The 17,373-nt window shown below is 48.9% G+C and overlaps 2 protein-coding genes and 1 pseudogene across 3 annotated transcripts; 2 read left to right on the forward strand and 1 right to left on the reverse strand.

The window, feature by feature from the left end:
- The first annotated feature begins 1,043 nt into the window (after positions 1-1,043).
- On the forward strand, positions 1,044-3,883 carry APOA5 (apolipoprotein A5). The gene is made up of 4 exons (XM_069470874.1): positions 1,044-1,083; positions 1,609-1,665; positions 1,779-1,890; positions 2,418-3,883. Exons 2-4 carry the CDS (start codon positions 1,617-1,619, stop codon positions 3,376-3,378), a joined length of 1,122 nt encoding a protein of 373 aa, XP_069326975.1. The 5' UTR covers positions 1,044-1,083; positions 1,609-1,616; the 3' UTR covers positions 3,379-3,883.
- Positions 3,884-3,945: 62 nt separating this feature from the next.
- ZPR1 (ZPR1 zinc finger) lies at positions 3,946-13,972 on the forward strand. 2 transcript variants are annotated; one of them, XM_069470872.1, is made up of 14 exons: positions 3,946-5,707; positions 5,876-6,037; positions 6,455-6,545; positions 6,926-6,996; positions 7,608-7,694; positions 7,858-7,980; positions 8,345-8,392; positions 8,565-8,631; positions 9,038-9,108; positions 9,856-9,945; positions 10,439-10,549; positions 11,202-11,288; positions 12,738-12,803; positions 13,482-13,972. In XM_069470872.1, the coding sequence occupies exons 1-14, from the start codon at positions 5,537-5,539 to the stop codon at positions 13,614-13,616; spliced, it is 1,380 nt and encodes a 459-aa protein (XP_069326973.1). In that variant the 5' UTR covers positions 3,946-5,536; the 3' UTR covers positions 13,617-13,972. The 2 variants fall into 2 exon arrangements, with proteins under 2 accessions (XP_069326973.1, XP_069326974.1); XM_069470873.1 differs by lacking the exon at positions 5,876-6,037.
- Positions 13,973-14,050: 78 nt separating this feature from the next.
- On the reverse strand, positions 14,051-17,058 carry LOC138385126 (dynein light chain roadblock-type 1 pseudogene; annotated as a pseudogene).
- Positions 17,059-17,373: the final 315 nt, after the last annotated feature.

Raw genomic sequence — 17,373 nt, forward strand, 5'->3', positions numbered from 1 at the left:
TGTCACTTGCAGCCAAGCCTAATACAAACTAAGTCTGAAAAAAAAAAAAAAAAAACCGAATAAATGTTTGCCAGGAGATAGGTATTTCAAGCAGTGGGAATAGCATGTATACAGGGCCAGGGTCCTGAAAGAGGCGGGAATGCCGAGGTTTTGTGTGGCAGGAGATGAGACAGGAAATGAGCTGGGATAAGCCATCATAGAGGGCGAGTTGAACTGGGAGGACTGCGGCAGAGAGACCTGTTGGGGCTTATGAACACAATCAAGGTGGGCGATAACTGGGGCTGTGACAGTGGTGGAACTAGAGGAGAGGGGATCCATTCGATACACATTTAGGAGCAAGAATCAGGAGCTTATGCATGCGTGTGCATAAGTACACTACATGGAGTAGGCAGGTCATCAGAGAAGGATCTGGGCTTTTTGGCTTGCCTGCCTCAGAGGCCTTATGCATGGAGTTCAGCCTTTCTCCATGGGGAGAATCCTCCTCTTGCTCCAATTCCTTGGGCTCTGAGACCCTGGCCAAGATGCCTCTTACCATCTCATCTTCACCCTGCCTGGGGTTCCCTGCTTGCTCCAGGACTATTGCAGGATGTGGGAAGGTCTTTAACCCTTTGAATGCTGGCTCTTCCCAGGCTGTCTGAGTAGCCTGATGGAGCTGGGAAGGGCTGCTGAATGGTTCTGGTTGGCAGCTGGCCACTGTCCCTATCTGGCCAGCTGGGGCACAGTGCCTCTGGGTAGTTGTGTAAGAGAGGGGCCCTTGGCAGGCAGACAGGCTCCTCACTATTGATGGGCCAACCAGCAGGTCGGTGAAGGTCATGCAGCTTTGGGAGAACAGAGTGAGGAGTTCAGTCCCATTCTTAGTAAAGCTTTCCAGGAAGCCCTTCTCCACTGGGAAAGCCTCCTGATACCAAGGCACTCATTAACCCTCTGGGTGCCAGGAACAGGGCACGAGGTGAGCTCCGGGAGGCAGCTGAGGTCAACCTTCTTTGAACCTCCACGTGGTATTTACTCAGAGCAATTGTTGCCAGAGGCCCAGGCCCCTGGAGTATAAAGCAGAATGTCTGCTCTGTGCCCAGAACGGAGCAGGTAAGCAGCCAGGACAGAGGGAGGGAGGTTGGAGTCCCAAGGGAGGGGATTGCAGGGGGCCTCAGGAGAGAGCAGGTGGGGGGGGCAACCAAGACATCCTCTTGGAGCACTGGGGCAGAGTTGCTTCTTCCCCCTTGATATGCCTCAGTTTTCCCGCCATGAAATGGGAGTTAGGAAGACAGGTGAGCAGGGGAGAGGTGGCAGAGGAGTCCAGGGAGCTGCTCCTGGGGTCTGGGAAAGGTGGTGGTGGGGAGAAGCTTTGCAAAGCTCCCTACTGTGTGACTGAGGTGAGAAAAGAGCAGCCTCCCCAATGTCTGAGGACATGCCTTCCCTCCCAGCCTCCCGGGCTCCCCTAGGTCAGTCCTCTTGAGCCCCAACAGCTCTATGCTCCCGACACCCCACAGAAGGGTTAACAGGATCTGGGGCAGGTTGCCCCTGGAGCAGGGCTCCCTGGAGCAAGCTCCCTAGGAGGTATCTGTGCCTTTTCTTCTTCGCCCTAAGTGGGCCTCCATTCTTCCTTCTCAGAGCTGATAATGGCAAGCCCGGCTGCAGTCCTCACTTGGGCACTGGCTCTCCTCTCAGGTGGGTCTCCAATCCTGCCTTTAATGTGGGGGTGCGGTGGAGGCTGCACCGAGGGGCCTGTGCACCCCAGGGGAGGAGAACCCAGCCCTTAATCACCCCATCCCTATCCACAGTGCTTTCAGCCACCCAGGCCAGGAAAAGCTTCTGGGACTACTTCAGCCAGAGCAGCAGGGACAAAGACAGGGTGGAGCACATCCAGCAGCAGAAGCTGGCACGGGACCATGCGTGAGTGGTGAGGGCAAGAGGTGTGGGAGAAGGGAGGAGACAGTCTAGGGATGGGGTATGTGCTGCCTCTGAAGCTTCAACTGCCGTGGTCCCCACTGGGACACAGGAACAGAGTGGTACTAGCTCTGCCCCATCTCCCGGCAGTCCAGGGCTCTTCAGTGTCCCCTGCCCACAGCCCCCACCTTGACGTTGCTACAGCTACTGTCCCCTTGCTCACTGAGGCTCGGGGCCTGGGATCAACTGAGAGGAGTCCCACTGGAGCCCCCATAATAAAAGGATGGTGTGAGAGTCTTGGGGCATCTGTGTTTGCATGGACAATGTTGTAGGTCTGGATTTGCACATGCAATGTGTTTGTGTTTCGTGTGCGAGGAGTTGAGGGTGGCCAGGGCTTAGGACTAGAGCACCCGGCCCTGGGGCCACCACCCTGCATCCTTAGTTTCCCCAGGGGATCAGTGCGCGATGTCTCTGGGGCAAAGGAGATGATAGGGGCTGGCTGTCTGATGGCCTGGATCTGTCCCCTTCCCCAGGAGTCTGAAAGACAGCCTTGAGAAAGACCTCAACAACATGGACAAGTTACTGGAAAAGCTGGGCCCTCTGAGTGGACAGGGGAGGGAGCCTCCTCGGCTCCCACAGGACCCGGTGGGCATGAGGCAGCAGCTGCAGGAGGAGTTGGAGGAGGTGAGGACGCACCTGGAGCCCTACATGGCAGAGGCGCACGAGCTGGTGGGCTGGAATTTAGAGGGCTTGCGGCAGCAGCTGAAGCCCTACACGATGGATCTGATGGAGCAGGTGGCCCTGCGCGTACAGGAGCTGCAGGAGCAGTTGCGCCTGGTGGGAGAAGACACCAAGGCCCAGCTGCTGGGGAGTGTGAACGAGGCGCGGGGCTTGCTGCAGGAACTGCAGAGCCGCGTGGTGCATCACACCGGCCGCGTCAAAGAGCTCTTCCACCCGTACGCCGAGCGCCTGGTGAGCGGCATCCGGCACCAAGTGCAGGCGCTGCACCGCAGTGTAGCTCCGCACGCCGCCGCCAGCCCCGCACGCCTCAGCCGCTGCGTGCAGATGCTCTCGCACAAACTCACGCTCAAGGCCAAGGCTCTGCACGCGCACATCCAGCAGAACCTGGACCAGCTGCGCAAAGAGCTCAGTAGCGCCTTTGCCAGCGCCAGCGCCAGCGCAGACAGGGCTGAGGAGGGGGCCGGCCCAGACCCCCACGTGCTCTCCGATGAGGTGCGTCAGCGACTCCAGGCTTTCCGCCACGACACGTTCCTGCAGATCGCTGCCTTTACTCGCGCCATAGACCAGGAGACTGAGGAGGTCCAGCAGCAACTAGCGCCGCCCCCTCCAGGCCACAGCGCCTTCGCCCCTGAGTTCCAACAAGCGGACAGTGGCAAGGCCCTGAGCAAGCTGCAGGCCCGTCTGCACGACCTGTGGGAGGACATCACCTACAACCTTCATGACCAGGGCCATGGCCATCTGGAGGAGCCCTGAGGGTCTACTTGCCCAGGTCCACTTCCCAGCTCCTCGTCTGGGGAGCCCTGGACCACAGCCTCTTGCATGGCTCAGTCCTTGAAAGTGGCCTGGTGGGTGGATGGTGAAGGGTCCTGCACAGAATAGGCGAGGCCACGGAAGGAGCTACTCTCCCCAGCATATCCAGTCTCCTGCGACTCCCCATCTGGATGCATTACACTCACCAGGCTTTGCAAACCCAGCTTCCTGTGCTCTTTTGGGAATCCTCCTGAGTGGCTTAATTCAGGGGGGAGGGAGTAGGGAGGGAGAGGCACTATATGTGCGGGTAATTACCTGCAAGCCTGTTGGCCATAGTGCTGGAAGCCTGTGCCACTACTTTCTGGAGTTTGGCTCCTGTCATTTCTGACTGCTTGATGGCCACTGCTATGGCTGGTCCACAAAGAGCACTTGTCTCCCCAGGGTTGCCACAACAGCTTCTGTTAGGAGAATAGAAGGGAGAAAAAAGCGAAATATGATGGGGAGAGCATCTGATGGTATGTGTGTATATATCCCTGCTGGCTCTGATGCTGGTGGGTATGTATTGTGGGGGCTTCGATGGGAGAGGACAGAGCCCATATTTGCTTACATAGCTCTGCACTTAAGTATGGGGCTGAGCCCTCTAAACTCTAGGGGCTTCTTAATGCTCTGGGGAGCATACTGTGTGCCCTCCCCATCTCCAGCCTCTACCTCCTGACTCCAGGCTGAAGTCTAGACTTCTGGCTCAAATGAAACCGATGCTTATGATGGAAGTTTGTTTGCCTGGAATGGCTCTCACTCAGACCATGTCTGAAGCAGTGACCTCACCACTGTCCCGAAAGCACCCTCATCACCCACTCCATTCCCTTGCTGTTCTTTCTTAGTGACCCCCTCCCAGCCCAGGTCTGTCAGAGGAGCTGTGGCTGGGCTCTGCATCAGGGCACCTGGCTAGACAACAGCTGTCACACCTGGGGTATGGGGCTTGGGTTTGAGATCCTCCTTCTGCACCTACATGGCTCACCAGTCTGCTTACCACAGGATGGTGTGCATGAAAAGCATGCTGTCGCTAGAGGAACTGTGGCCTTGGTGGACCTGAGACTGCTGGGGTGGCCTGTCTCCTTTGTTCCTGCTGTTCCAGACTTTGAATGGTCTCTTTTTATGACTGACTCTCTTCTTGGGACCCCCAAACTCTCAACCCTCCCCTCCATATACACACTCATTCTAGGGCACCAAAGCTCCTCATAGATCCTCTGGGAACTGTGCAGTTGGAAGTGAGAGGTTGGGGGAGAGGAAAGGGTAAACCCACCCCTTTCCCTTTGCACCCTCCTGTCCAGCACTCTTTTCTCCCAGCTCAGCCTGCTGGTCTCAGCACCTCCCCCTCCCTCTTGGAGCACAGATCCCACATGAATCTGGGCTCATCACTCTGGCAGGCAGGTCTTCCCTGACACCCTGGGTTTAGACAGAACTGGGCTGTCCCCAGCACAGGGATAGGAAGTGCTAGAAAGAAAAGTACCAAAAAAGAGGTGTTATTTGTGTTGTTAGGAAACTGGGAAAGGGTGAGTCAGCCAGGGTAGGATGTGGTGAGGATGAGGGGGTGGGGATAAAAATAAGGGCTGGGTATTTGAGGCTGCAATTTGGGGAGGTGCTTATGAGGACAGACAGAAATAGGGAGTGGGAGGAACAGAAAGGGAGAGGGATTGAGGGACTGAGAGAGAGGAGGCGGCTGAGCCACCTGGAGAGGAGGACTTAGAATCCAAGCAGCGTCTGGCTCAACAGTGAAACGAAGCAAGCTCAGGTCCGGGCCGCACCTCCTCGGAGATACCCTGGGACAAGCCAGGCCTCTTCCATGGACCAGTAGAACCCTGTGCAGTGGAGCTATCGCAAAGGAACAACAAACTGCCCTGGGTCTGAAAGGGCGTCTTGGGGGAAGTGACGGCTGAGTTGAGGTGGGTCTGGCTGGCTTTGGAAGTCCGAGCCACATAATTCCGGGAACCGGGAGTCCTTGTCAGCGGCTGTTCCTCGACGGCCCAGAGTCGGAGGCCTCTTCCCTGACAGCGCGAGCTGCAGCAGGCGGAAGTGCCGGGGAAAGGGGGTGGGGCCGCGAGGGCAGCGGAAGCCGGAAGCCGGAAGCCGGAAGTCGAGGCCTGAGCTGCGCGTGGCGGTCATGGCGGCTAGCGGGGCCGTGGAGACCGCGCCCCCGGGGGCCACCACCGCCTCCTCGCCCGACCCGGCCCCGTCGCTCGCCGCAGGACACTTGTTCCGGCCCATCAGCGCCGAGGACGAGGAGCAGCAACCCACTGAGATCGAGTCGCTGTGCATGAACTGTTACAACAACGTGAGGCGGGGGCGCGGCCGCGGGCAGCGGGAGGGTAGGGCTTAGGCGGGGAGGGACCGGGAGTTGGACCCACGGCCAGGTGGGCTCAGTCCGGGACCCGGAGGCGCGCCCGGGAGACCGCTGGGCGGTTTCATTGATTCTTTAATTCGCTGCTTTCTGCTTCCCCAGGGTATAACGCGCCTCCTGCTCACCAAGATCCCCTTCTTCAGAGAAATAATAGTGAGCTCCTTTTCCTGTGAGCACTGTGGCTGGAACAACACGGAGATCCAGTCGGCAGGCAGGATCCAGGACCAGGGAGTGCGTTACACTTTGACTGTCAGGGCCCTGGAGGTGAGAGGAGCTCCGAGCAGGTACCCCAATATCCTAGAGAAAGCTGGAGGACTAAAGTCAGAAATCTGGTCCAGGCGGTTGGACCTTAAATAAATCCCCCTATGTCTCTGAGCCATATAGTTTCCTCTTTTGTAAAATGGTATTGGTGCTTTCATCTGCTCCAGTGAGGTACGATTTGTGAAAACGCTTTGTAAGTTGTGTCAGAGGGTATAAAATGAGCAGTAGTTGTTATGAGTAGTATTCTCACCATTTGGACAGCCTGGCTCACACCACTTGTACTGTTTGGAAGTAGTTTGGACCCTCTGGAGGGGAGAGAGGGAGAAACAGCTGGGCTGGGGTCTGATGGAGGCTGACAGTGTGGTTATTTCCTGGGAAGAGGCTGACCTCTTTGGACTGAAAGTTTTCATTTCTGCCCAGGACATGAACAGAGAAGTAGTGAAGACTGACTCTGCCACCACAAGGATCCCTGAGCTGGATTTTGAAATTCCTGCCTTCAGCCAGAAGGGAGGTAAGATTAAGATCAGGGTATTTGGGCGTTCACACCTAGCTGGAATCTTATCCACTTTCTTGCAAATCCTCTGGTGCCACATCTAATGGCTTGTGTATGGGTTTCGTTATGTAATCATTGTGGTCTTTATTGGTTTAACATGAGTGGAAAGCTTAAGTGATATAGCTGGAGATAGTAGAAAGTAATAGTAAGACTATAATGTGTTTATTATAGAATTTTGGTACCACTGTTATCAGAGATAAATGGAACCTTAAACTTGGCTACCACATTTTATGGGTGAGGGATTTAAGGCCCAGAGAGTTCAAGTGAGTTGCCCAGGGTCATGCAGGCACTTGATAGCAGAGCTAAGACTTAACTTGTCTTTTGTTCTCATTCACCAGCTCTGACCACTGTTGAAGGATTGATCAACCGTGCTATCTTTGGCCTGGAGCAGGACCAGCCCACACGAAGGGTGAGCTGGGGTTTTTTGATTACAGCAGCTCAAGGAATAATTGCTAATATGCATCTAAATAGTGTTCAGCTTCCCATGTGTCTAAACTGTCTCTGACTACATGCCGGAGAACTTGTTGGGAAAGCATATGTTGATGCTCTAACTGCCAAGGTGTTGCATATGTTGTACTCTTTGTCCTTTCTACTTCCCTCCCGCAATGTATATTCCTAATCCCTTTGGGTTATCTGTGCTTCCTGAATATTCCATTATTATAATTGATGGATCATTATATTTATTATGATGGAAGTAATATAACTGCATATTTAGTTATTTGTCTTCCTAGATAGCTGGGGAGCCCCATGAGAGGACTGTGATGTATTTACTGTTATATCCCTAACCTGGCATGAGTGCCTGGGCTAAATGGTTGAGTGAGCGAGAAGATGAGGCTCATCTGCCACTATGCATCAACTTCATACTTGTTTGCTCCTTCTCATTGTGAAGTCTGAGTCACTCTGTTCCCACTGAAACTGAGACAGGTGGCAACTTCCTAATGGAAGTGACCTGAGTATGACAAGGGGTGGGGCATAAAGTAGACCACCAGGGCTGATGCTTTTCCTCTCTGTTCATGGCAGGCAAACAAAGATGCCACAGCTGAAAGAATTGATGAGTTCATTGTCAAACTGAAGGAGCTAAAGCAAGTGGCCACCCCTTTCACTCTGGTGAGTATTGAGGGACTAGAGATGCCCTTTATTGGGGGAGGAGAGACCATTAAGACTGTCTGGAATTTTTCTAGTGTGGTGCCTGAGTGGTCTGATGGTAGGTGGACGATTGTACATGATTTCCTGTTGTAATGACTTATCTCTTTACCTACCCATGTGTTAGATCATTGACGATCCTGCAGGGAACAGCTTTGTGGAAAATCCCCATGCTCCCCAGAAAGATGATGCCTTGGTAATCACACACTACAACCGGACCCTACTGCAAGAAGAGATGCTGGGGCTCCAAGTAAGTGGACTGAAGAAGCCAGAAGAATGCTCTGGAATTATCTTACAGTCTGGATTGCTTGGAGTCGGTGGGAATGTACTTTGCTACTGATGGCCTGTGTACCCTATCTCAGCTTGTTTGTGCCTCTCATCTAGCTGATGTCAAGGACTTGGGTAAACTTCCCAGAGTTGATGGCAGTGGCTGTGATCCTATCTTGAGCCTTGTTCTTCCCTTGATTGAGGCTTTGCTTTCTGGCTTCTCTGTCCAACCCATGAGGTAGCAGCTGACATAAGTCAGCCAGAGTATTTTCTCCCACTTCAGAGCAGGGTGTTGGGGATGCTGAGATAAACCTGCCAACTTGTGATTTGCATCTCTGCTATTTTAGGCAGAAGCACCAGCAGAGAAGCCACAAGAGGAAGATCTCAGAAATGAAGTGAGTCATGTTGGCTACCGTTGAGAAAGGAGCAGAGTTGTGGTCTGAGACCGATGCTGTTCAGTGTCTCCTCACCAGCAGCATGGATGAGCACGAGTATACCAACTGAATGTCTGTAGCCTGGGCATCCTGCCTGGGAGGACTCACCCTGTGTCCCTATATTGTGTTACAGGTGCTGCAATTCAACACAAACTGCCCAGAATGCAATGCTCCGGCTCAGACCAACATGAAGCTAGTACGTATCTTTTGTCAAGCAATTGGGTTGCTCTTCATCTGACTCAGGCATGAAGATTATAATCAGGCTGGGAGCATCCCTTCAAGGAAAGCATATACTTTTTTCCCATTGAGAAGGAGGATGTTGCCTTTGATTAGACTGTATACCTTGGCTTTTGGGTTCAAAGAGAAAATTAGGCCGTGGCTTGAGGCTATATGTGTGTGGTCTGAGCTATGCCTTCAAACATGTGTGAACAAGGATCACCACAAGTTGAGAATTTGCTTTTTTCTGGAGGACTCAGAGTTAGGTTGCCTTTTGTGATATATTTCCTGTAGTCCTGGGACCAGCGTCTGTGTGGGGTTTGGCTTTGTTTTTCCCCAGAGGGTGGTCTTGCTTTCTTGGAAGTAGATTTCCTTAATTCCATCTTGCAGAAATCCCTCACTTTAAGGAGGTTATCATCATGGCTACCAACTGTGAGAACTGCGGGCATCGGACCAATGAGGTAGGTGGGCGCCATCGTTTGGGAAGAAAACTAGCTTCAGGGTAACCCCCTTCTAACTTTCATCCTTCCTAAATGTACTGTTTCAGGATTGAGGGTGGGGCAGTTTGGGTCTTTCTCTTAGGCTTGGGTAGGATGAGGAGCCCTTTAAGGAACTGGGAATTAGCTGAGAGAACAGAGATTCCAGAACTTGTTTAAGACATACTAAAGGTTGATTATGTAGAAGAGAGAGGAGACTTTTAACCCACTCCTCAGAGCGGCAGAAGTTCAGGGAGGCAGATTTTAACTTCATAATGAAGAACTTAACAGAGCTGCCTGAAAATAGAATGGGCTGCCTTGGAGAGTTATAAATTCCCTTTCCCTGAGTGTATCTAAGTATAAGCTGATTAAGTTCTTAAACCAGAATATTACGAAGGGGATCCACACATTGGACACAGTAGATGAAAGGACTAGAATAAATACTTAAAAGTCTCTTTCAACCCCAAGAGTCAGATTTTTTTAAAGGTAAATTCAGAGTTTCTTAGCGATTTGGGATAGGTTTGGCATGTTACTGGGGCTAGGCACTCTGTTTCTGGTTAGCTGTCGGTGTTTTCTGTTTGGGTGACCACTGCCACTATCACTTTTGAATGCTCTGTCCTTGGTAGCTGTTAGTGGGCCTGCTTGGAGGGCCAAGCTGTGCTGAGCCTCCCGGGTACCAGGTGAGGCTCAAGGTATTCTCTCTGTTGTTGCTCCTGACTGTTACCTGTGCAGGTGAAATCTGGAGGAGCAGTAGAGCCCTTGGGCACCAGGATCACTCTCCACATCACAGATCCCTCAGATATGACCAGAGACCTCCTCAAGGTAACACCTGCTTGGGAAAGTGGCTATCTTCCTCAAAGGCTGAATGGGCTGTCTCCATCCAGGGGGAAATTGTCTGTTTAAAGTAACGTTCAGGGACATGAGGTACCTCCTACTTCCCTGGGTTTGAGGCTCCCTGTACAGGGTTAATTCATGGTTGGAATTACAGATTCAGAAGGTGACCTATAAGCTCTTTCTGATGACTTGGCAGCTTTTTGGCTTCCAGAGTTTATATGGGCCCTCTTCTCTGACTCCTAATGACAGGATACCTGACAGCTTAAAGCTATGACTCAGAGTTTCTCTTTATTAAGTTAGTTCCATTTCTGTGGTTCTGATGGACAGGGGTGAGTCTCTAGCTTTAACTAGGGAGTCAGAGAAAACTGGGACAGCTGACTTTGTCCCCAAATTATCACTGGCGGTATTAATTTGGCAGGAGGCCTCTGGTTGGCTTTCTTTGCTCCTGACTTAGAGCTTAAACTGACTTGTCATCTCATAGTCTGAGACGTGTAGTGTGGAAATTCCGGAGCTAGAATTTGAACTGGGAATGGCTGTCCTCGGGGGCAAGTTCACCACACTGGAGGGACTGCTGAAAGACGTCCGGGAACTGGTGAGTCTCTAAGTAGTGTCTGCAGCTTCTCCTAGCAATTTGGCTGTGGGGAAAGGGACTAGAAGACCTCTGACTTCCTTGCTGGTGATTGGAGGTTTACCTTATAGCTGGTTTAAGAGACTTAAGTGTTATTTTGGATTGTAAAGCTAAGTTTATGGGAAATTTTGAATGGAAATTCCCAGGCCTAACTTGGGGACATTGTAGTTATTTTGTGTAAGTCATTTATTTCACTGTAAAGTGAGGGGACGAGAGTCCTTCTAGCACCTAACACTTCCCAACATATAGATAAATATGTGTGTGTTGACTTAGCCCATATGTTTGTCTTGATGAATTATTTCACTTAATTGGTTCTCATTTCTTGGGCATTTTGTCTTTGTAAATTGTACTTTTTCTTTTCATTTCTTCTCCTAATTAGGATTAGAGATGATACTATAAGAACATTTTCCTAGATTTTGTTTCACATTGCCAGTTTTGTCATCATCTTGATCCCCACTGACCCCCAGGAGTGGCTGCCTAGGTCAGAAAGGTGGTATGGGATAAATGGAAACCAGGCTTCCCTGACTGGGCACCCACTGCTATTCCCTGCCCGGCTTATTCAGGCCTAACAAACATAAAGCCGGTACTTAAGCAATTTGGATGTCATTTATTGCAGGTGACCAAGAACCCTTTCACACTGGGTGACAGTTCCAATCCTGGCCAGACGGAGAAACTGCAGGAGTTTAGCCAGAAGTTGGACCAGGTGAGAGGACACTGGCCAGTCACCAGTACTTGTAGTCCTCTGGTGAACAAGAGGCTGCATACTCATTTCTTGCCATTTTTTGAACATCTAACCATCAGGTTGGTGATTATTCTGGTTTCCTGCATCCCATGTCGTCATCTTTCTTGGTTTTCTCCCTTATTTTGTTGGAGCTGCTTCTCCAACAAAGTAAGTAGCTCAGAAGTAGCTTCCAGAGAAAGAGTACATGGGAAATGAGATTTCTGGAACCTTTCCTATCTGAGAATTTCTTTATTCTACCTTCACGCTAGAGTGATTATTGGCTGGGGATAGAATTCTAGGATAGAAATGATTTTTCATCAGAATTTTGAAGACATTGCACTACTGTCTCCCAGTTTCCAGTTTGGCTATTGAGAACGCTAAAGCCATTCTGATTCCTCTCTTTTGTATGTGACCTATTGTGATCTTTTTGTCTCTAGTGATGTGAAATTTCATGATGTGCCTTGGTGTAGGTCAGTTTTCAACAACTGTGCTAAGCACTTGGTAGGTCTTTTCAACCTGGAAAACTCATGTGGTTCAGTTCTAGGAAGCTGTCTTGAATTACTCTATTGAAGATTGTTTTTCTCTGTTTACTCCTGAAAATTCCTGGGTTTTAGATATTAGACTTATTTGTCTGGTCTTTTGTAACTTACTTTTTATGTCTTATTTTCAGTTTCTTGGTATTTTGCTCTGCTTTGGGAGATTCTCTTAACTTTATTTTCCAACCCTTAAGTTGAGGTTTTCATTTCCACCAGCATTTTTATTTTCTAAGAGCTTTTTTAAAAATAGCAATGTTAGGGGCCTTGCTTAGATGTCTGATAATCATTGATTGTCTGCTTACAAGTAGAGGAGTAAAAACTTGAGTAGGGGTGAGTCTTGTTGACAGGGGGCTCATCCTAGAGGGATTTAGCTCAGCTATTTTGTTAAGGTAGCCCCCAGTTCCAGAATTGTTAGGTCTTTCTTCCTGGGCTGGTCAGATTCTCATCAGTGGCTGTTCCATTTCCTAACCTGAAGGTAAAGGCGTGGCTGGCAGTGTTCTGAGAACTGTGGGAAGAGGGTCGGGGGTGTGTATGTCTGTTTCCAATAAGCATACATTCATTTAACCTTGTTTTTGATTCCTTTTTCTCTCCCCTTGCCTGGGCCAGTATCCCCTAGCCCATAGCTGGGTGTGATAACTTCTTCAGGGAAACAAAAACAACTGTTGGCCATTGGAGTGGGAGATGAGATTGAGGATGTTGAATGGTTGAAATAACTTTCAAACAGTCCTTATTTTAGATCCTTTCCATTCCACTACCAGAGGTACCTAATTTCACCAATTCTTAAAACTTTTGGAGATTCTGTAATATAAATTGGGTTGGCTGTTGTCTGGCAGACATAGCCCTTTCCTATCAGGAGCATGTAAAATTTACCTGCTGTATTCTCTTTCTCCTTTAGATCATTGAGGGTAACGTGAAGGCCCACTTTATTATGGATGATCCAGCAGGAAACAGTTACTTGCAGGTATCGTAGATCTTCCATGATGTTTCACAGCGAAGTATTTTCTGATCTTTCTTGAATTTGTATCGTTTCCCCAGAAACTGAAAATCTTGATTCTAAATGGACTGCTTTTTATCAGGGAACTCCTTAGAAAATAAAGGAGAAAGGGGGGAAGGTGGGAGGGGTTATAACTGTATGTAAAGAAGGGAAAAAAAGGATACTCCTAGACTCCTTTCCTCCTATAGTCTGGTTCTTATCCCCAGCTCTAGAGTTTTCAATTTGCAAATCTGATTGTAGAATGAGGAGAAATGGTAGGAAAACTGAGAGGCTTTAAGCTGACTGGGCAGGATAGTCTTGTGATTGATGTAACTTTACTATTTATGGAGCACTTATGGGTCAGTCAAAACTATTCTGAGTTCCTTCCTCGATTAAGACCATTGCCACACTTTTCATAAGAAAGTACATATACGATTTTTTTTAGGCAGACGGTTCCTTGATTCTGCCTGGGGCTGTGCTGTCCCACTCCTGACCCATGTGGGCTCTGTTGCTGCTCACTAGTTCAGCACAGCCTTGGGGAATTGGGGGCCCTTAGAGAACAAAAACCTCATTAAGTTCTTGGGCAAGTGGGACTTGGAAGCTGCCTGCAGGGAGGGGGAATGGCACAATGGCACAGGCACTGATTATCTGTCCTTGGCCTTGCAGAATGTGTATGCACCTGAAGATGATCCTGAGATGAAGGTGGAGCGTTATAAGCGCACCTTTGATCAAAACGAGGAGCTAGGGCTCAATGACATGAAGACGGAGGGCTATGAGGCTGGCCTGGCTCCACAGCGGTAGCAGTGGGCGGGTCATGCATGGGCCAGTCTCCAGTGCTGCTCATACCGCAGGGTTATTTATTACTATTGGAATAAGGCTGGGAGTGTCTTCCCCACCAGCCCTTGCCCATGGTGAGGAGGACACCTGGTCTGAGTCAGAGACCTACGCACACTTTCTAAACAGCTGGTGATGCAAGTACAAGCCTTTTGTGTTACTTGACCTTATTTTAGAGGTTTTGAATTGCTCTGGGAAGAAACCCGGAAATGGACCATGGGGCCCGTCATTATCACTTTTTTCCTATCAGGTCTTTAGCCTCCCTCCACGTAATGCTCTGTCCTCTAAGGTTGGAACTCTGAAGTTGGAGAAGGTAGAATAAAGTTACAGCTGGAGTTTGGGAGTTGGTTGTGGGTATATAAAATACTGATTTTCATCAGGAGTCTCCTAAGGGGAGAGAGTCCAGCACAAGTGAAGGAGTTATTAAAATGATGGCTTTCAACCAGCACTCGCCTCTGTATTCACTCTGTCCTTTTGTGATATGCTGTTAGAATTCAGCCTCCTAAAGAAAATTTTCTCCAGTGTGGCCACTGTAATTTGGGGATTGGAGCTGGCATTTCATTCATTCCTTCAACAGATGTTTACTTGCCTACTTTATGCCAAGCACATCACAGAACAGTGAACAAAATCTCTGCTTTAATGGAATTTAAAGTGTAGTGGGGAAAATTGGCAATAAACAAACAAAACAGTATGTCAGATAGTGACTAGTGTTATGGAGGAATGTAAAGCAGGCAATGGGGAAAGGTAGTGTTGGGGAAAGTGGGGCCAAGGAAGATCTCACCAAGCAGGTGGTAGTTTGGCGTTAAGGCAAAGCTGAGAAGGAGGTAAGGGAGTGAGCCATGTGAGTAGCTGGGAGAAGAGATTTCTGAGCAGGGGGAACTGCAAATGCAAAAGCTCTGAGGCTGGTGAATGTTAGAGCCAGTGGGGGTATTTGAGATCTGCTAGTCCACTCTCAGTTACAAATGGGGAAACACATTCAACCAGAGAGGGAAGGGGCCCTATAGTTGCATAGGAAGTTAAGGACCAGTGAGCACTCTGCTGCCCAGGGCCCTGAACTCCCCAGCTAGTGCTCTTTGCACTGTGGTCTGCTGCCTATCATGAACAAAATGGTGACTTCTGTGGTGCAGACTGCAGGGTATTTCCTCAATAGAGATCAGTTAATTGAGATGTTATCACCCACCTTATTGCTTTATATTGCAAACTTTGAAGAATTTTTTTTAAGCATTTCAGTTATTTTTAGTTAAAGAAAAACAGCTTTTTCCAAGGGCAACAAAGTGAACTGAAGGTCAGAAGGAAGCTGGGTGTGGGCTTCTCACAAACTCTTGCTCCAAAACCTGGAAGTGAGGAAAGAGGGCCCTCCTGGGAACTCTGGGGAGACTGGCATAGCAGGGGGATTCCTTTGGTGGGGTGGGTAGAGCTGCCAGCCCACTCATGGTCACTGATTGATTTGAGTGGGCTCTAAGGCAATTTCCACCTGCCAGTCTGCTGACATGATGAACATTATTATTCTTGGGGGACATTAAATTAAGGAATGACACAAGGAGCCAAGAGAATGGCTTATTTGGTTGGATTCTGAATCACAATCAGGAAATAGTCTTTATCTGGTGCAACTGTAATTTCATTTTTCTTGGAGTGAATCTGAAGAAAAGTGCTCTTGGTGCTCCATGGTGCTCTTGATGGGAACGCCTTCTGTGTTCACCACGATGATTCCCTGCACTGCTTTCTGGCTCTGAAGTCGCTTCAGTGTCTCCTCCAACTCTGCCATTTTGGACCGATTCGGTAGCTCTGCGTCACTGACTCGCAGCCCAGTCCCCAGCCTGTCGGCATCTGCCAACTCTGAAGAATTAGTTAGAGATAACTTAGCAATCAGATATCTATTTTCACTGCTCCATTAAACTATTCTCAAAAGTCACCAGTGATTTTCCACTTAGAAAATGTTCTCATTCTCTATTTCTGTCACATTTGATAGTGAACCATTTTTTCTCAACCCTTCTCTTGGCTCTTGTGATACTGTATCCCTGATTTTCCCTTTACTTTGATCATTCCTTATTTGGAATCTCTGCCTTCTTCCTCTTCCTTAAATGTATTTCCAAAAGTTCTGCTTTCAGACATCTCTCTGTATTGGATTCTTTGGCATCTTACTGTCATGTGGGACTAACTCTCAGACCTGTATCTCTAATTTCTGTAAGTGAGGGCAAGTAAGATATTTTAAGAATTTGGAGACTCAGATTGGCAAACAACTCAAACTATAAAGGTACAACACTTTGAATAGACTTTTCATGTCCAAGTATTCTACCCTAAGAGATTGTCTATAGATGTGTTTCCAACTGACTTGGGAATCTGAGTTTACCAGGCAACCTTCTGATTTACCATCTGGTCTTTTGAATGGACTTCCTCAGGGAGTAGGTGTGCTCTGAGAAGGTGAACCCCAGTGTCAGGTTCATTTTTCCATTGTGAAGGAAAAAAATGGCACTCTGATTTATTACTGAGTCTCTTGTGTGTTTGGTTGGGGTGAGGCAATCTCCCAGACTCCAACCAATTACCAGGAAGTGATAACCTGAGTTTCTGAATCTGTGAAGACTGAGGGCCAGGTGCCAGACTGGGATAACCCAGCTAAGGTACTTCTTCCTGCCCTTCCAGGGCCTGGCATTCTTCACTTTCATACCATTCTCTTAAAGTGTTTCTCAACTCCATTCTCACTTCCTAAAGCTTGTGGGGATGGGAGCTTACATCTAGTTAACTTTGTCTTGCCCCACAGCCTCTTGCGTGTGGTACATGATTAATAAAATCTGTTATAAGATAACCCTCTGCAGATGCTTATGAATCTTCATACATCTTAGATCAAGCCCTGTTAGGGCAGTGAAGGGTAACAGGGTATGGGAAAGGTCCTGCTGCCAGGCCAGGGGAGGTGAGGCAGTCAAAGTGGCAGCCCAAGAATGTGCAAATTCAGTTCAAAGCCATGAGAATAAAATTTAAGCAGAAAGTTTGATGATTGTGTTAAAAAAGGATAGTGCTTTGTTTGTGAGGGCATGCCTCCTAGTTCATTGTTTTAGCATGTTAAATACAGCCATGTTTAGTCAGACCCATGAACATATGGGCGGGTATGGCATGTGTGTCTGTGCTGTGATGAGTGAGTGGAGGATGTGAGGTCAGCGTTGGGAATAAGCACGAAGGGCAGTTGACTTGGCTAACTGAAAGCTTTAATGATCGTAACGCTTTTGTCTTTACAACATTGTCAGTGTATTTCCTTCTTTGTATACCTGGGGTATGTGGCTATTGTACTGTAGGGAATGGTGCCTCTGCTTAAATTTTTAGGGCAGTAGTGTTTAAGGCTTTATTCTTTTAAACTTTTTTTTTTTTTTTTTTTTTTAAACAGAGTGTCACTCTGTTGCCCGGGCTAGAGTGCCATGGCATCAGCCTAGCTCACAGCAACCTCAAACTCCTGGGCTCAAGCGATCCTTCTGCCTTGGCCTCCTGAGTAGCTGGGACTACAGGCATGCGCCACCATGCCTGGCTAATTTTTTTTATGTATATATTTTTAGTTGTCCATATAATTTCTTTCTATTTTTAGTAGAGACGGGGTCTCGCTCTTGCTCAGGCTAGTCTCGAACTCCTGAGCTCAAACAATCTACCCACCTCGGCCTCCCAGAGTGCTAGGATTACAGACATGAGCCACCGCGCCCGGCCTCTTTTAAACATTTTTATACGCTCCTTTTTAAGGAAA

This window comes from Eulemur rufifrons, chromosome 6 (genome assembly GCF_041146395.1).
Source record: "Eulemur rufifrons isolate Redbay chromosome 6, OSU_ERuf_1, whole genome shotgun sequence".
Classification (NCBI taxonomy): domain Eukaryota; kingdom Metazoa; phylum Chordata; class Mammalia; order Primates; family Lemuridae; genus Eulemur; species Eulemur rufifrons.

Excerpts from the sequence above, each read along its gene's own strand:
- APOA5 (XM_069470874.1), top strand. The coding sequence starts at position 1,617 with ATGGCAAGCCCGGCTGCAGTCCTCACTTGGGCACTGGCTCTCCTCTCA. Across the intron at positions 1,666-1,778 it reads GGCACTGGCTCTCCTCTCAG|TGCTTTCAGCCACCCAGGCC; the intron begins GTGGGTCTCCAA and ends CCCTATCCACAG. Across the intron at positions 1,891-2,417 it reads AAGCTGGCACGGGACCATGC|GAGTCTGAAAGACAGCCTTG; the intron begins GTGAGTGGTGAG and ends CCCCTTCCCCAG.
- ZPR1 (XM_069470872.1), top strand. The coding sequence starts at position 5,537 with ATGGCGGCTAGCGGGGCCGTGGAGACCGCGCCCCCGGGGGCCACCACC. Across the intron at positions 9,109-9,855 it reads GCGGGCATCGGACCAATGAG|GTGAAATCTGGAGGAGCAGT; the intron begins GTAGGTGGGCGC and ends TTACCTGTGCAG. Across the intron at positions 12,804-13,481 it reads CAGGAAACAGTTACTTGCAG|AATGTGTATGCACCTGAAGA; the intron begins GTATCGTAGATC and ends TTGGCCTTGCAG.